The sequence below is a fragment of the Aspergillus brunneoviolaceus genome, assembly GCF_003184695.1.
Source record: "Aspergillus brunneoviolaceus CBS 621.78 unplaced genomic scaffold BO95scaffold_2, whole genome shotgun sequence".
Lineage (NCBI taxonomy): Eukaryota > Fungi > Ascomycota > Eurotiomycetes > Eurotiales > Aspergillaceae > Aspergillus > Aspergillus brunneoviolaceus.
The window spans coordinates 121702-137788 of NW_020290732.1; the positions used below are offsets into that span (position 1 = coordinate 121702).

General features: G+C 56.7%; 6 protein-coding genes across 6 annotated transcripts; 2 read left to right on the top strand and 4 right to left on the bottom strand.

Annotated features, from left to right (window-relative positions):
• Positions 1 to 201: 201 nt before the first annotated feature.
• Positions 202 to 1923, bottom strand: BO95DRAFT_402925 (putative cysteine synthase B; the record flags this gene model as incomplete). The annotated part of the gene is made up of 3 exons (XM_025583903.1): positions 1681 to 1923; positions 801 to 1630; positions 202 to 744 (listed from the first exon to the last, which is right to left on the bottom strand). Exons 1-3 carry the CDS (start codon positions 1871 to 1873, stop codon positions 202 to 204), a joined length of 1566 nt encoding a protein of 521 aa, XP_025447580.1. The 5' UTR covers positions 1874 to 1923.
• A 614-nt stretch (positions 1924 to 2537) lies between these two features.
• Positions 2538 to 4601, top strand: BO95DRAFT_350968 (putative MFS drug transporter; the record flags this gene model as incomplete). The annotated part of the gene is made up of 7 exons (XM_025582067.1): positions 2538 to 2690; positions 2738 to 2871; positions 2926 to 3713; positions 3789 to 3981; positions 4052 to 4117; positions 4189 to 4242; positions 4316 to 4601. 7 exons carry the CDS (start codon positions 2538 to 2540, stop codon positions 4599 to 4601), a joined length of 1674 nt encoding a protein of 557 aa, XP_025447581.1.
• Positions 4602 to 4817: 216 nt separating this feature from the next.
• BO95DRAFT_437866 (E3 ubiquitin-protein ligase) lies at positions 4818 to 7795 on the bottom strand. The gene has a single exon (XM_025585374.1). The coding sequence runs from the start codon at positions 7655 to 7657 to the stop codon at positions 5285 to 5287; it is 2373 nt and encodes a 790-aa protein (XP_025447582.1). The 5' UTR covers positions 7658 to 7795; the 3' UTR covers positions 4818 to 5284.
• Positions 7796 to 8011: 216 nt separating this feature from the next.
• mfp (putative peroxisomal multifunctional beta-oxidation protein (MFP)) lies at positions 8012 to 11126 on the bottom strand (the record flags this gene model as incomplete). Its single annotated transcript, XM_025587910.1, has 7 exons — positions 8012 to 9340; positions 9392 to 9800; positions 9850 to 10237; positions 10296 to 10385; positions 10446 to 10554; positions 10652 to 10879; positions 10968 to 11126. The coding sequence occupies 7 exons, from the start codon at positions 11124 to 11126 to the stop codon at positions 8012 to 8014; spliced, it is 2712 nt and encodes a 903-aa protein (XP_025447583.1).
• Positions 11127 to 12837: 1711 nt separating this feature from the next.
• On the bottom strand, positions 12838 to 14558 carry BO95DRAFT_448909 (60S ribosomal protein uL30; the record flags this gene model as incomplete). The annotated part of the gene is made up of 4 exons (XM_025587911.1): positions 12838 to 13297; positions 13354 to 13520; positions 13728 to 13839; positions 14542 to 14558. 4 exons carry the CDS (start codon positions 14556 to 14558, stop codon positions 12838 to 12840), a joined length of 756 nt encoding a protein of 251 aa, XP_025447584.1.
• A 394-nt stretch (positions 14559 to 14952) lies between these two features.
• BO95DRAFT_426885 (ESCRT-II subunit protein SNF8) lies at positions 14953 to 15828 on the top strand (the record flags this gene model as incomplete). The annotated part of the gene is made up of 2 exons (XM_025584769.1): positions 14953 to 15440; positions 15516 to 15828. The coding sequence occupies 2 exons, from the start codon at positions 14953 to 14955 to the stop codon at positions 15826 to 15828; spliced, it is 801 nt and encodes a 266-aa protein (XP_025447585.1).
• Between the last annotated feature and the right edge of the window lie 259 nt (positions 15829 to 16087).

Below are 16087 nucleotides of genomic sequence, written 5' to 3' on the forward strand. Positions count from 1 at the left end.
GGCTGGACATTGCGGTCAAAGCCAGAGGTTATAGCGTGTAGTTGATTTTATGATATGAACGTCAGTGAAATGATGATGGACATGAAGAGACTGATGAGGAGAGAAGAAGGGAGGATCAGTTGCTCATCCCTATCCGGCCTAGTGCCAAGTGCAGTGCTCTAAGTATGCCTTCCCGATCAGGACTAGCTTCATTCAACCCTACTACGCTTTGGCAAGCGACAGGTTGTTTACCGACACAGACACACTCGGACATCCATCAACCATGCTGCCATCCACCTGCTCCTGTTCCCAAAGTCCGTGATCTTTCAGCGCCTGATATCCTCCTCGGAGACTATCCGCCTGGACTCCCTTGGCCCGCAGCACACTAGTGGCAATACGGGCCGTGTCGCCATTGTAACAGATCACGAGCACATGGTGGGAAACCAGCTGCGCGAGCTTGCTGTCATCACTGAACAACGTCTGCATCTCCAGCCAGAGCGCCTCCAGCACATCCGGATTGGCGAACGGCTTCGCTGTATGGAGGCTGAGACTACGTAAGGGAACATTGACCGAACCGGGGAGGTGCCATGAATCGAAATCGACGGCTGTTCTCAGGTCCAGGATACAGCACGCCGGTCGGATGGTGATGTTACTCAGGAGGCCCTGGGGGAACGACTTTGGGGCCTCGTAGAAGTGCGTGAACAACACGACAGGACTTCGTTCCCAGCTCTCGTCGTACCGATGAAGATCCACCCGCGTGAGTTTCTGTGGACCACGGTTAGCATCTAGTTTTATTCTCCGAGGATGATTCGTCTGCTCACCTCGTTCTGGATGGGATGGAACCTCTCGGGTCCCAGCTTCTCAAAATACTCCCCAATGTACTGATACGGCAAGTCGCAGCATAAGAAGACGCAGTGAACAGAACCATCCGGTCCCGCCAGCTGCGTCAAGGTCCCCCCGCGTTTGCGCTTCTCGAGCATCTGAAACAGGCCCTGCAGATTGAACCCGGACGATGGGCCACAAACAATCCCTTCGCGGCACAGATCCAGCGACAGAGAGAATGAGTCTGCAGATGTGACCTCCTCGATCATGTCGACTGCGGCTTTCCAGGGAAACTCCACAGGCCTCATAAGAGCGAACGATCGCGGCCCGGGAACTCGGTCTCCCGGTGCGGTGCACACCCCCAGCCGCAACACCGATGGCTTTGCCTGCTTGAAAAAGGTTCCCAGTCCCGTCATGGTTCCGGAGGTGCCCATGCCAGCACACAGGACGTTGATCTCGGGGAGTTGCTTGAAGATCTGGGGTCCGGTCCAGCGGACGTGCGCGCCCCAATTGTCGTGGTTTTCATACTGGTTGGGGTTAAGGGTGTTATGGGACTGCATGGCTATCGCACGTGCGGTTTGGATGCCGCCCCGTTCATCGTAAGGATCCGGCTGTGACGGGCCACCAAACAAGGTGATGTTAAGCCCGAAGAATTGCATCAGCTTGAGTTTGGCGTTGCTGGTCTTGTTGCTGAGATATGCTCGGGTGTCGTCGATTCCATGCATCACACGCGCAGTCATCGACATGGAAATGACTGTCGAGCCGGAACTATACTCCACTATCGTCTGGGTCTGTCCAGGTATCACGCCTGATTCGAGCATATTCATAGCTGCAGAAGTCAGTGACTAACAACATGCATCACTGCAAGGGCGCGTGTACCTGGCAACGCTTTGACATTGTTTGCAGGGTGCATCGTCATCATCTTCGCATAGATGCGCACCCCATCATGATGGAATGGGTTCAGATGCTGTGGCAGCTCTACGAGCGGCAACGGAGGTTGGCAGTCAGGGTCGAAGTACTTCTTGAGGGCATCCGGCCCGAAGTAGACGTTGTGCTCGTTGGTGGTGGCCATATTGCAGGATGATGGCACGACAGCAGTGTGATTCGGTCTGTTTCTCAGAGGGACAGATGCATGCTTTATGCTCGTGCTGTGCATATCGGTGCCCCTCCTTGCTTTGAGCCCCCCGATCTAGACAGACCGTCGCTTCCGGCGTGTGGCAGGATCATGACCCACTGGACGGCTTGCTGTATACGTTTGATGTCTGCTTTGGGTCGTTCTGGTCGATTGCGCACATTAGAGTGTGATCAGACCACAACTACTGGCTAATTCCGGCTACTGATGGACATATCGATATCTGCGATATTCGCAGACTCGGGCAGTGCATGAGAGTCTTATCCGGATGGAGCCTATCGAGCAGCTGTAACGAGTGTCTCAAACGCGTACTCTCGGTACGGACATGACGGCCAGCACGGCACAGTATGCAGAAATGAGGACCTTGGTGAGGGCATTTGAGAAGGTTTCTGGACGATCCCTGCTAGCCCTAACCGGACGACTGGCCCTTGCTTGCAGACGTGGCTCGCATGTCAATGTAACTCGACCTCATTATAGGGCTTGGCCGAATCAATGCTCGAGATTCTTTTCCCTACTGATAATTCACGACTGATTGACTCTTGTAACTCATCTCTGCTCGCGTTAAGCAGTTCGCCTTTGCTTTTGGCTTTCTGCCTTTCACAAGATGAGCAACACAGCATTGTACTCGGACTCCAAGGGGGGCAGCCCCAACATAGAAAGTGCAGTCATAGCCTCCGAAGATGTGGAAGCCGATGCATCAGCTCCAATCACCTTCAACGAGCAAACGAACTATGTCCCCCGGAAGAAAATCATCACAGTATGAGACACCGCCCATTTGCAGAACCGATCAATTGACATCTTCAGATCTTCCTAGCATGTTCAACAGTCGACCTAATAGCAATCATGGACCAGACAACATTAGCGGCCAGTCTCTCGATCATAGGCGAAGCGCTTGACGCCAGCGACAAAACCTCGTGGATCTCGAGTGGCTACTTTGTGTGCGTACCCCCAGAGTCCCCCCGATGACCACCACTTAACCAAGCCCAACCCAGCACATCAACATGCTTCCAGCTCCTCTACGGCCGCCTCTCCGACGTCTGGTCCCGCAAGCACGTCCTCTACGCCGGGCTCGCGATCTTCTTCCTCGGCTCGCTCGCCTCCTCCCTCGCGCAGACGGCGACCCAACTGATCATCTTCCGGGCCTTCACCGGCATCGGCGGCGGCGGGCTCGTGACGGTCGTGCAGCTGATCGTCAGCGACGTCGTGCCTCTCCGCACCCGCGGAAAGTACCAAGGCATCTTGGGGGCTGTGGTCGCGCTGTCCAACGGCCTGGGCCCGATCATCGGGGGCCTGCTGGCGACGCACGCCTCGTGGCGGTGGATCTTCCGGCTCAACCTGCCCCTCACGGCGCTGACGGTGTGCTGCGTGGTCTTCTTCCTCCCGCTGCGCAAAGTCACGGGGGACTGGAAGCGCAAACTCCGCGCCATCGACTTCTTCGGCGCGCTGCTCGCACTAGGCGGTACATCGCTGGTACTGCTGGGCCTGACCTGGGGCGGCGGGGAGCGGCCCTGGCGCTCGGCGCCGGTCGTCGGGACCATCGCCGGCGGCGGGGTGGGGTGTCTCGCGTTCGTGGGCTGGCAGTGGAAGGGCACGGCGTACCCGCTGGTGCCGATGCACATCTTCCGGTCCGGGATTGTCAACGGCGCGTGCATCACCATGTTCCTGCACGGGTGGAATATCCTGGTGCAACTGTACTACATCCCGGTGTTTTACCAGCTGGCGATGGGGTACTCGGCCCTCCGGGCGGCGGCGATGCTGCTGCCGATCACCATCATGGCCTGTACGTTCTACGTTTCCTCCCCCTTTCTTCTCCCAACCCCTATCCAGAACAGGGATCCACTAATAAGAAAAGTAGCGGTCAGCAGCACGCTCTCCGGCCTGGTGGTGCACTGGCTGGGTCGGTACCGGGAGCCCATCCTCTTCGGCTGGGTCGCCTGGGCAGTTGGACTAGGGCTGTTCTCGACCCTCGATGCGTCGTCCTCGGGGTTAGGCAAGCAGATCGGATATGCGCTGTTGACCGGTGTGGGCCTAGGGAACACACTGCAGCCGTGAGCTACCCCTCCTTCTCTCCTCTACTTGGATATGTGTTTTGAGCGCAACGCTAACCCAAACCCAAAGAGCCCTAATCGCAATCCAAGCGGGTGTCGCGCGACGCGATATGGCCGTAACAACATCCTTCAGGAAGTAAGTTACATACCTCCCCAGCCACTGCATCCACAAGACCAACTCTGACACCATGGATCTTTGAAAAACAGCTTCACGCGCAACCTAGGAGGAACCCTAGGCCTCGCGGTCGCCGGGACGATACTGTACGCTTACCTGCCTTGCCCTCCCCCATCCCTCCATCCTATATCCTATCCTAAAACTAACCAAACAAAAAAGATCCAACCTCCTCACCCAAGCATCCACCTCCTTCCCCCTCACCCCATCGGACAGGACCACCTTCCTCCGCAACCCAACAGCCTACCTCGCCAACCTCCCGGCCACCGACGCCGCCCAGCTCCGTGCCGCCATCCTCCCGATCTACCAGCAGGCCTTCCGGGTCATCTTCCGAATCGGGGCGGGGATGGCGGCCGTCGCGGTGGTGGTGGTGTGGGCTCTGATTCCGCAGGTGGCGCTTGAGCGGGAGGTGGAGGGTTCTTCACCCCAAGAGGAGCGGGGGGGCTGAGCTTGTAAGGAGGAAGGGTGGGGGGCTAACGGGGATGTGAGTGGAGGCTTTAGGGTCATGCTAAGCTTTCAAGAGCTGTCTGTGCTGGCCTGCAGACGGCGCTATGGATTAGGATATACGGGTATGCGGCTCCAGGGTCTATGTCCGCAATTATCGTACCTTTCTTTTACCTACCAGCTATTCTAGATTTCTAGGTTCGGTGTCTATAGCATGAGTCTATCTTCAAGGGAACCTGTAGGACAAATCTGGATACATAGCTGCGGGTCTGTGGTGTGCTTTTGAGCAGCAGGAGCAGCAGCAGCAACAGCAATACCAGACTCTACCTACTAGGTAGTAAGTTCATTGCTTGCAGTCATCTGGGTATGGGAACGGGGTAGGGCACGCTCAGACCAGAGAAGCAGAGAGATCATCGTAGACCAGCCAACTTCTCCCGATCTCTACGGCAAGTAAGAAATTACCCGGGGGGGGCAGGGGCAACAAGCACAGGTCCTGTTGCCTACTAAGATAGCACAGTGTAATATCTCATTACACAGCGTAGAGCTCAAGGCTCAAGGCTCAAGGCTATAAACAACTGCACCGCCCCCTAGCCTTACCCCTCCAAGGGCACAAATATCCAACATCAAGCCCCACCCCAAAAAAGCAGTGCAGTCATCAATCATCACATCATAACCCCGAAACCAAAGCTAAGCCTCCTCCACAACAACCACGCAATCCACCACCCAATCCACAAACGCCTGGGCCTCGGCCTTCCACCGGCCCTCCCTCCACACCTCCTCCACCAGATACGTCCACGACCATTTCGGCCCCTTGCCTAGGCCCTCCTTTGACGACCGCACCGAGAAATCCCGATTCACATGCAGCGCGCCCGCGGCGGCGGCGGTCGCCGTGCCGCGGTGGCGGGCGTGCCATTCGCGCTCGGCCTTCTCGCCGGCGCGGCGGGCGACGGCCTCCTCGTCTTCGTCCTGGTAGAGCTCGCACTTGGTGCATTCGGTGCAGCGGGCGCCCGGGTTGATGCGGAAGTGCTGGCAGAAGTGTTTGTAGCCTTCTAGCTCTTCTTCCTCTTCTTCATCGTCATCGGCGACGACTTCGTCTTCGGCTTCGGAGTCAGGGTCAGGGTTGTGGGGTTGAGCTCGAAGGTGACGTTGGTGCAAGGGGATGTTCTCTGCGTTGTGGCGGCGACGAGCCGCTGGTGCGCGACGGCGGTTGCGATCACGTCCACCACCCGCCCCACCAGTCCATGTCGACGTCAGCGCTTTGCGACACAGATAACACATCGAGTAGCCGCAGACGCAGGTGAGTTTGTTGCAGCCGGTGGATTTGACGAACGACAGCCCGCAGCGCGGGCAGGTGCGCTTGACCGCCGCGGTGCGGGCGGCCTCGACGGTGGCGCGCAGGTCCAACAGCAGCGGTTCGTGGCAGACGTGCGGGTCGCGCCAGGGCTTCTGGCAGGCGATGCAGCTGACGCGCTGGCAGGCAGGGTTGGCGCAGGTGAAGCGTTTGGGGCGGGTGCGGAGGGTGGTGTTGAGCAGGGCGGTGCGGAAGGTCGCGCGGATCGCGGCCGGGTTGAGCAGGTACATGACCGTGAGCGGGATGAGCAGGAGGGGGATCAGGTCGAGGATGAACACCGCGATGATAAAGCTGGAGATGAGGCCCTCGCCGCGGAAGCGCCAGACCAGCGCGGACGACGGGTGGTGGATCGGGTCGACCTCAGCGTAGGCGCACGAGGGGCAGTGGATGAGCTTGAGCTGCGACTTGCGCAGCGCGTCGGAGGCCACCCGCGCCTCGAATTTGGCGTAGGTCTCCGCGCCGGAGCGGTCCAGCTGGATCGCCTGCTTCACGACCGCCGCGCTCAGCAACCCCTGGCAGCAGCCGTCATGATTTTGCCCACCACCACCACCACCACCACCATCACCACCAAAAGGCGCAATGCATTTCAGGGTCACGCGGCCGACGTCGACCGACTTGTTCCACCCCTGTCCGAACAGCGCCTCGTGGATGGTGCGGCGGATGCAGCCGTAGCAGATGACATGCATGCTGTCCGAGCACGTCGCGATCTGCTCGAAGGTCACATCCGCGAAGCAGCACTCGCATTCGTACAGCGCCTCCGCCGCCTTGGCCTCGTCCTCGTTCAGCGTCTCCGCCAGCGCCAGGTCCTTGCGTTCCTGCTCCTCTCTCCGGGCTCGGAGCAAAGGGGCCAGCAGTGCCTCGTGTAACTCCCGGTCCAGCTCCTCGCAGCCCGTCTCCTTCAGCCGCGGGACGGCCTCCCCATCCGCCGCGGCTGGCCGCTGCCACACCACCAGAGGATGCTCATTCTTATCGCGGCTGCGTTTGAACAACGGCAGGAAGCTATTGAGCGTCGCCCGCCAGGTCTTGCGCGAGAGGTCCTGGAGGGTTGGACGCGCGCGCAGGTAGCAGAAGTTCACTTCCGCCAGCACCGCCTCCACCGTACTCTTGCTCAACGCGCTGAACTCCTTGGCTAGGGTAGCCTTCACAGCGGCCTTGTATCGAGGGGATCGAAAGAGCTCGTGAGGAGGGATGACGAGGGGATCATCTCCGCTGGCAGTGGCCGTCGCAGTCGACACAGTATCGGCTGCTGCTGCTGCTGCTGCGCCCTCATCAGCGGTGCTGCCCGTTGTCCCACCCGGCACGTTCCATCGGCCCGCCACCCATTCTTCTTTATGTCTCAGAAGCTGTTCGACGCAGACATGCAGGCGGCTGGTTCCATCGAATCGGACCAGGAGTTCGCGGAAGACTTCGACGCGGATGTCCGGGAAGATGCGGGCCAGGGATTGCAAGGCCTGGTTGAGCTCTTCTTGTTCGCGTCTCCAATCCTCGGCGGCGGGTTTCAAGGCGGCGCTTGTGCGAGTCCGGGAGGTGATTCCGAAAGGGTTGTTGCGCAGGGCGCGTTCGCTGATCATAGCGGAGGAGGAGGCATTGTTGCTGTTGCTGTTGCTGTCGGTGTTGCTGTTGCTGTCGGTGTTGCTGTTGCTGTCGTTTGGACGCAGCGGCGGGGAAGTCGGGGTGGGTCTGAAGCTGGGAACGAAGAACGACACCATTTTCGCATCGAACAAGGGGAAAGCCTGAATGCTACATGATAGTGGGAAGAGGCTGAAATGAAGAGCACTAGGCAGCAGCCCGGGGTGTGTTTATGGTGGTGTGGATTCTGGGATGATTGGGAGTGGGTGAGAGGAGAGGGTGAGCTGACAATGAAATGACCAAATGGGCAGAATCATCGGATATCAAAGGCGGCCTTCCGCCTTCCCCACCACAACACCGGATAATTAACTACCCTGTGCTTACACCCAGTACCCAGTAGTGGAAGACTACCTTGCAGTACACCATTAAGTGCAAATCATTCATTAACGTTTATATACACAGTCTGAGAAAGCTTGTTTTACTCATAGATACCTTTACAATTTGGCCTTGGCACCCTCCAACAGCTCGGCACCAGCCCCCGTGATGGCCGGCTTGCCGGTCTCCACCACCGTCGTCTGGAAGAGAACGGTGTTGCCCTCCTTCCACATCTCCGTCTTCAGGGTCTGGCCCGGCAGCACCACTCCCGAGAAACGAACCTTGAGGTTCTTGAACGGACCAAACGTGCTGAACACGTGCTTGCCGGAGACACCAAGCGAGCACAGCCCGTGCAGGATAGGGGTCTTGAAGCCACCCACCTTGCTGAACTCGGGGTCAATGTGAAGGGGGTTGCGGTCACCGTTGAGACGGTACAGAGCGGCCTGGTCCTCGGACGTCTTCTCCTCGACCATGGCATCCGGCTTGCGCTGAGGAGGCTTGTAGGCGGCGGTCGCAGCCTTGGGGCGAGGAGCAGTGGGCTTGGGAGACCCGCCGAAGCCGCCACTGCCACGAATGAACACAGTCGACTCGTTGTAGAAGAGGTCCTCGCCGGTCTTAGCATCCTTGGTGGTGTACCCCGAGACAACCAGGGCGGCGTTGCCCTTGTCCACCACGTCAATGAGCTTGGGGTAGGTCAAGGTCTTGGCCTCGGTCGGGATGGGGAACTTGCGGACTTCCATGTACTGCTCGCCGTGCAGCAGCATCATGGGCGAAAAGTTGGCCACAATATCGTCCATGTTCCAAGGGTTGGCGGTGTTGAACCAAGGGATCACACCGTAGGTGGGGAGCGCCTGGAAGTGTTCGTTGTTCTCGTACACCAGAGGCAGGTCGGTGCGCTTGGCGCCCACACTCAGGTTGTAGAGAATGATGTCGCGATCCACGAAGTCGAAGGGGGTGCCATCCGTCGTGGCCTGCTTGGCCTTCTCGATCGCCTGCAGGACCTTGTTGCCGCCGCTTTCCGCGTCCTTGCCGCTGCGGTTGGACATGTTGGCCATGATCTTCTCAGCACCGGCCTGGCCATCTTCGGGGTGGTCCGCGCGACCGTCCTCAAAGTTGGTGATCTGCTTCCAGTGGTTGCGCACTTCCTCGGGGGTAAGCTTGACATCCACGGGGAAGCCGTGGCCACCGGCGCGCTGCCAGCGAGTGCGAGTGAACCAGCCACTGCCGCATTCGTACAGACCCTTGGTGCTGGGCTCGGGCATAATGTCAGAGGAGAGAAGAACCACCAGGGGAGCAACATAGTCGGGCTTGAAGGCCTGGACCATCTCCTCGGGCATGATAGTGCGGGTCATGTTGGTACCGGCGTTAGGAGCAATAGTATTGACCTTGATGTTGTACTTGGCGCCCTCCAGAGCCAGAGTGCGGGAGAAACCGAGGATGCCGAGTTTCTACTGTGCGTCAGCAATGCTTCTTCCGAGGTGCTAAGGGAGTCACCTTACCGCTGCGGCGTAGTTGGCCTGTCCAAAGTTTCCGTAGATACCGCTGGTGCTGGCGGTGTTGACGATGCGGCCATACTTCTGCTTCAACATATAGGGCCAAGCAGCCTTGGTCACCTTGTAGGTACCACGCAGATGGACATTGAGGACGGGGTTCCACAGGTCATCGGTCATGTTGGTGAAAGCCTTGTCGCGAAGGATACCGGCGTTGTTGACCAGGATATCGATGCGGCCGAAGGCGTCGATGGCCGACTTGACGACGTTCTCGCCGTCCTCGCAGGAAGCCTTGTTTCCAACCGCTTTTCCGCCCATCTTCTTGATCTCCTGAACGACGGGCTCGGGGTCGACGAGATCGTTGACAACGACAGCAGCGCCGTACTTGGCGAATAGCAAGCAGTATGCGCGGCCCAGACTGAAACATGTCAGCTACTGAACAAAAGCTTGTGTTCAAAGATACATACCCGTTGCCACCACCGGTCACAAGTGCAACCTTGCCCTTGAAGTCAGGCTCCTGTCCTGCCTCAGCACCGGGCAGCTTCAGGCCATCCTCCAACAGAGCCATGAAATCAGCCGGGCCGGTGGGATAGCTGGGCTGGGAGAAGTCGTTGACATCGTTCCACTTCCTTGCAATGGCTCCAGGGGTCAAAGTAGCGTCGGTCTTCAGAAGCGCACCCTTGGCACGCTCCCAGCGCAGCTTGGCCGCGTGGCCACCACCGACCTCGTAGATGCCACCCGTCTCAGTCGTGTTCGAGGAGTGAACCAGAGCAGCCACCAAGGGGACGACCCAGTCGGGCTTAAGGTTCTCAAGGACATCAGGGGGCATAACGGTGGCCGTCATCCGGCTAGCAGCTATTATACCATCAGTGGGATTTCTTCCAACAAGCAGCCAACCATCAGTGTAACATACCAATAGGAGCAATCACATTAGCAAGGATGTTGTACTTGAAACCCTCCTTGGCCAACGTCTCCGTGAAGCCGACCTGACCAAGTTTGGCAGCTAACAACACCAATTAGCTTGACTCCTCGATCTGCTATTCTCCCCCGCAGAAAAACCTACCCGAGTAATTCGCCTGACCAAAGCTACCGAACAACCCAGCCGAAGAAGCAGTGTTAATGATGCGGCCGTACTTCTGCTTACGGAAATGAGGCCACGCAGCTTTTGCGCACTATTCAAGTCAAACACACAAAGTTTAGCATCAATATCTTCCACCCCAACCCAACATTCTTCTTTCTCTGTGACAGCAAATCCAAAAAAAAACCCACCTTGTAAGCACCATACGTATGAACCTTGTAGATGAGATCCCAATCCTGATCCTTCATATTCTTGAAGCTGATATCGCGGAGGATGCCGGCGTTGTTGAGGAGCACATCGACGCGGCCGAAGTTCTTGATGGCGGTCTCGATGATGGCCTCGCCGTTCTCGACGCTGTCGTAGTTCGCTACAGCCTTGCCGCCAGCAGCTCGGATCTCGTCAACGACCACATCGGCAGCCTGGGTAGCAATTAATTTGCCATGTTAGCATACGTACACACGAAGAGGGAGTGAGGTGTTGCATGTGGGACGGTTTGTGCTACGCTACCTTAGAGGACTTGCCCTCGCCGGAGTGCGAACCGCCCAGGTCGTTGACGACGACGTTGGCACCTCTCGAAGCGAAGAACAAAGCATATGCCTTGCCCAGGCCGCCGCCGGCTCCGGTGACGACGACGGTCTGGTTGTCGAAGCGCAGCTCCGCGGACATTGTGTGTGTGTGTGTGTGTGTGTGTGTGTGTGTGTCGTGTGTCGTGTGTAGTGTGTGAGGAAGGGAGAAGAAGAGGGGGAGGGGGAGGAGAAAGGAATGAAGGAATGAGGGAGAACGGTGGTTGTGGGTTGTGGGAGAGGGAAAGGTGTTAGATTTGCGGGGTCAAGACGGGGGAGGGGAGGAATAAATGAAGAAGTTGTTGGAAGATGGGGGATGCGAAGAAGCTTAAGAGGGAGGAGAGGGAAGAAGAAATCTGGGGAGTTGTTGGAACTGGAGACGGTCGCAGTGTTCGGCAAGAGCTGGGAAGGGAACCTCGGTATCTTGGATGGTGGAGCTCGGAGGTTGATCTGGGGGTGGCAGATGATGCTTCCTTCACATGCCGGACACCCCGTCAATGAGATAATCGGGCATGTCGGAGTGTGTACTAAACTCGGTTGCGACTTGCTTTTGAATGTGTGGATTCATGGATATACGTTGGAATTATTGTGTATTTCTCGACGTCGAAGGTGCACCCATATCATGAGAGCTGAGACGAGAGGTGATCGACTTTCCTCCTTCCCACATCCACCCACCGGCCATTTTCCCGGCTCCATCGCTCCTCGATGAGGCTATTCCTCATCGGGTAGATTGGGTCTTGCTTCTTTGAGGGAGGCCTTGCTGACTCAGATCGGGCCATGTGATCTCTTCATGCATTTCAATCGTCCTCAATATTCGAGCACGTGGCTGATACAGTGTCGGGGTGATCCGGGAGATAAACAAAATTCATGAACAGAGAGGGGATGTGCCTATTAATGCATGGACGACCCAATGTCAACCTGCATCTTTATATTGAGATCTGGAGGTGAACAAAGGATCCGAGAAAAAATCATAACTGTAGCCGTCCATAATACACTTCCGCATGTATATAGTTATTTACCATTCACGGTCAGCATCAAAAATAACAGAAGTCGACCCTCGCGATCAACAAAGGATTTTTGTATTTCTTTAGAAAAGTAAGAACGCTGCTATGTCCTGTTCAAGCCAAAACTGGACAAGAAACACGAACCAACCCATGGTGGCCCGATGACCATTCTCCTGGGCTCACAGAGAAGACAGCGAGGCCAACCCTGGGAAAACCAGAGATACACAATCGCGGGATGCAATCAGACTCTAGACTGCCCTCTGACTGAGGACCATAGATGGGATGGGGCAGGTTAAGATTCAGGCGTGGTGAAGAGCTGTGACCGTGAAGCTTGCGATATTTACCACAGCCCGGCTTGATCATGTATTGGTTTCCCGTGCAGACTTGCGATAACATGCAGCTAGATGACTCTCTCACCCCAAAGCAAATGTCTATAGATATCATTTTAATCCAGGGATATGTCTTGAGCGAATCTACGAAACGAAAGACGACATCAAGAACAAAAAAGTGAGACGGTGTGATCGTAGGTTCTTGAGGAAGCCACCAGCCAGCAGGCTGCTATGGTGAAAATACCCGACCAAGTACGGATAGCGATAGCTACCAGACCGCTCCGAAAGCACGCAGTCAGGGAATATGCGCGCAGTCTACACAGCCAAAAGCGGCACACGAATGCGTGAGAGAGTCTACAAAGCCACAGAAGATGGATATGGAGTTGTCTGAACTTTTTGGATTTCTAAACTGCTACGAAGACATATTTAAAAATCCCGGACCGAAACAACCCAGTACGACCAGCAAGTGGATGAAAACATCTTAGTTCATCTGGCGGATGAGAGCGTTGATGTTCTCCTCACGGTTACCGTAGTCACCACCCTCAATGAAGTGCTTGAACTTGCGGGTGTGGAAGCCACCGGTGGGGTTGGAGAGCTTGAAGGGCCAGAGGAAGTTGTTGGCCTGCTTGAAGTTGGGGCCGACGGTGTAGATCTCGTGGATCAGATCCTCCATACAGACGATGCCGTACTTGCCGAGGTGCTCCTCGATGATCTGGTTGTCGGTAAGGGCGACACGCTCCTTGTTGACCTTACCGTAACCGCGCTTGTAGACGAGCTCACGGACGGACTTGAGGTTGGGGTAACCGTAGGCGATGTAGGGGTTGATGATGGTCAACATCTCCTGGGTGGCCTTGGTGAGGCGGACGAAGGTACCGTTGTTGATCTGGAGCAGACGGAGGAGCTGCAAGATCTTACGGGGCTGGGGAGAGATCTTGTTGATACTGCAGACAACGTTAACATCACACATCAAGACAAAAGGGCATTCGAAGGAACATACCCCTTGATACGGATAACGAAGACAAGCTTGGGCTCCTCAGGAACGTAAAAGTTACCCTCCTGGCGGGCAACGCGGCCAAGGCGGATCTTCTCGCGCTCAGCATCGCGGTACTCCTTGACGTAGGACTCGGCGCGCTTGAAGATAACGGCACGCTTCTCCTTGTTGGCCTGCAGTGAATCCAGTTAGCGAGCGAGTTCACCCGAAGACTCATGCAATGCAAAAGATGGGAAGCATCATTATCAGCCCCGAAAGATGGTTAACAGAAGCGATAGCATCGACCGTAGTCTAATCGCGTGGTAGGTAGGTTGTCATCACCGTAGATGCATGAAAGGAAAAAAAGACAAAACTGGAGACAGGCAGACAAGGATACTAACCTCTTTCTTCTTCTGGGCCTCCTCACGGGCAACAGCGCGAGCCTGCTCCTGGCTCTTGCGCTTCTTGAGGAGGGTCTCGGGGACGAGGACCTGGTCCTGGGTGGGGACAGTGCTGCGGAAGAGAGTCAGAATCGTCTTCTGCGGTGAAGCAAGTAGACTTTCGCCGAGTGTAAGAACTGCAGCTACAACGCCACATTCTCGTACTGAAGGCAATGGATGAAAGCACTCGACGACATAGCTTCGATCGGTGAAGGGTGGTATTCATTTGCCTGTGAGTAGGTGGTGAGATGCTACTCAGTATGCATGTCTCAGCAATACCTTTCGCACCCGCCACGAACCAGGTCAAATAGAAAATCCAACTTTCCTCATCCGACAAGACCCTAAGCATGACGCTCAGGAAGGGTTCGTTGTAGCATTACGTCTCTCTCATTCCTCCCTGGCAGCAGGAGTCCTGAGAATGACGATAGCTCACAACAATATTTTTCGAGAAGAAGGCAACATCAAGAATTGCTTTCAACCCCAATACCCCACGGACCCCTCTCATCGTATAGCACTTTGCTCCCAACCCTCCCAATGTTATCATTTCTGAATCCACGAGGAGCGAGGCGGAGTAGGAGCAGCACGAGAGGGGAAAGGGTCCGGCGCGGGAAAAATCGAGCTGGTGGTTGCCCAGCGAAAAAAAACCGTGTTCCAGGCTAAAATTTCGCAGTGATATCTCCAGCGAGAGAAATATGGACGACTGTAACTGAAATTCTCACAAGCCTCATAGCGAAATGGCGCCTGGTAGAAGATCAATGAACAGGGTGTGTCTCACGTAGCAGTGGAGGCCATTGTGACGGTCCGATGAGTTCGCGAGTTGGGCGAGTTGGGCGAGTGCTGTCGTACTGGGAAGAAGATCAAGAAAAGAAAAGAGGAAGAAATCCGGCCGCGCTTCAAGAAAAATGGGTTGTGGGTGGGCCTGATGGCGCTAGTCCCGGGCGGGCTAGTTGCATGAGCCAAATAGCCCTACCGTTCTGGGTAAAGCGTAGCCCTTATCTGCATCCCGGGCTTCTCACTATCAGGTGATCTTAGCTGATAAGACTCCCGGTCCCGCTGCTGCCTCAGGCTTTGAAGTCAGTACTCTTGGCCTCGGCGCATATGACACCATGCCCTCCCCACGTTCATTCACTCTCTCCCATTCCCACCTCCAACCTCCAGCATCTACACCGTTACACCACCACGCAGAATGGCCACCCGCCGCGGCGTCGGCCTAGGCGCCTTCGCCAACCGCACGCAAACCAGCCAATCCTACGCGACGCACGGGGCGAACCTCCGCTCCGCGCACCTGGCCTCCCTGCAGACGCAACTCTCCGTCTTCCAGTCCCTACTGCACACCTTCGCCGTCGAACACGGCTCGAAGATCAAATCGAACCCGACCTTCCGGGCCGAGTTCGCCCGGATGTGCAACGCGATCGGGGTCGACCCGCTGGCCGGGAGCAACATCAGGGGCGGCAACAAGAACTCCTCCCGCAAAGGCTCCTCCGGCGAGAACGCCAGCTTCTGGACGCAGATCATGGGCGGCGACATGAACGACTTCTACTTCGAGGTGGCGGTGCGGGTGGTGGAGCTCTGCCGCGAGACGCGGAGCGAGAACGGGGGTCTGATCGGGGTGGAGGAGTGCCGCCGGCGAGTCGGCAAGGGCAGGGCGATCGGGAGTGGGTTGGAGGTTACCGAGTAAGAATATCCTCACTATGGTATGGTTGGATCCGTCGAGAAGCTCAAAACTGATGCGAATGGTTCTTCGTGTAGTGACGATGTCCTCCGTGCGGTCCAGTCCCTGGAGCCGCTGGGCTCGGGCCTGGCCATCATTCGTGTCGGGAGCAAACAATATATCCGGTCGGTCCCCAAGGAACTCAACACGGACCAGGCCACCGTTCTGGAGGTGATCCAGGTCCTGGGCTACGTGAGCATCTCCATGTTGCAGGTCAACTTGAAGTGGGAGAAGGCGCGAGCGCAGACGGTGGTCGACGATCTGCTCGCCGACGGGCTTGTTTGGCTGGATGCCCAAGGCGAAGAGAAAGAGTATTGGTCGCCGCAGAACCTGCTAGATGATAGTGGCTGAGCACCGCCATCACCCTGAACTGGCCGTCTGGTAGGACAGCCTCTGACCGTAGACACACACACAGTTGTCGCCGCCAGGGTACGAGAAACTTCATAGAAACCCGCGGCGAAACCATTCCGGAGTCACGCCCCTTGGTGCTACATGACCCACCAAGAACACATTTGCGACGACAACGGGTTCTCGCACGTGGTCAATAAGCCTAGTAGCATGGTCACATATTCATCCTGCTGTCGCAAAGATACCTGGCTACATGACCCGT

Bases quoted from the DNA above. Each gene is read 5' to 3' on its own strand.
- BO95DRAFT_437866 (XM_025585374.1), bottom strand. From the start codon at position 7,657: ATGGTGTCGTTCTTCGTTCCCAGCTTCAGACCCACCCCGACTTCCCCG.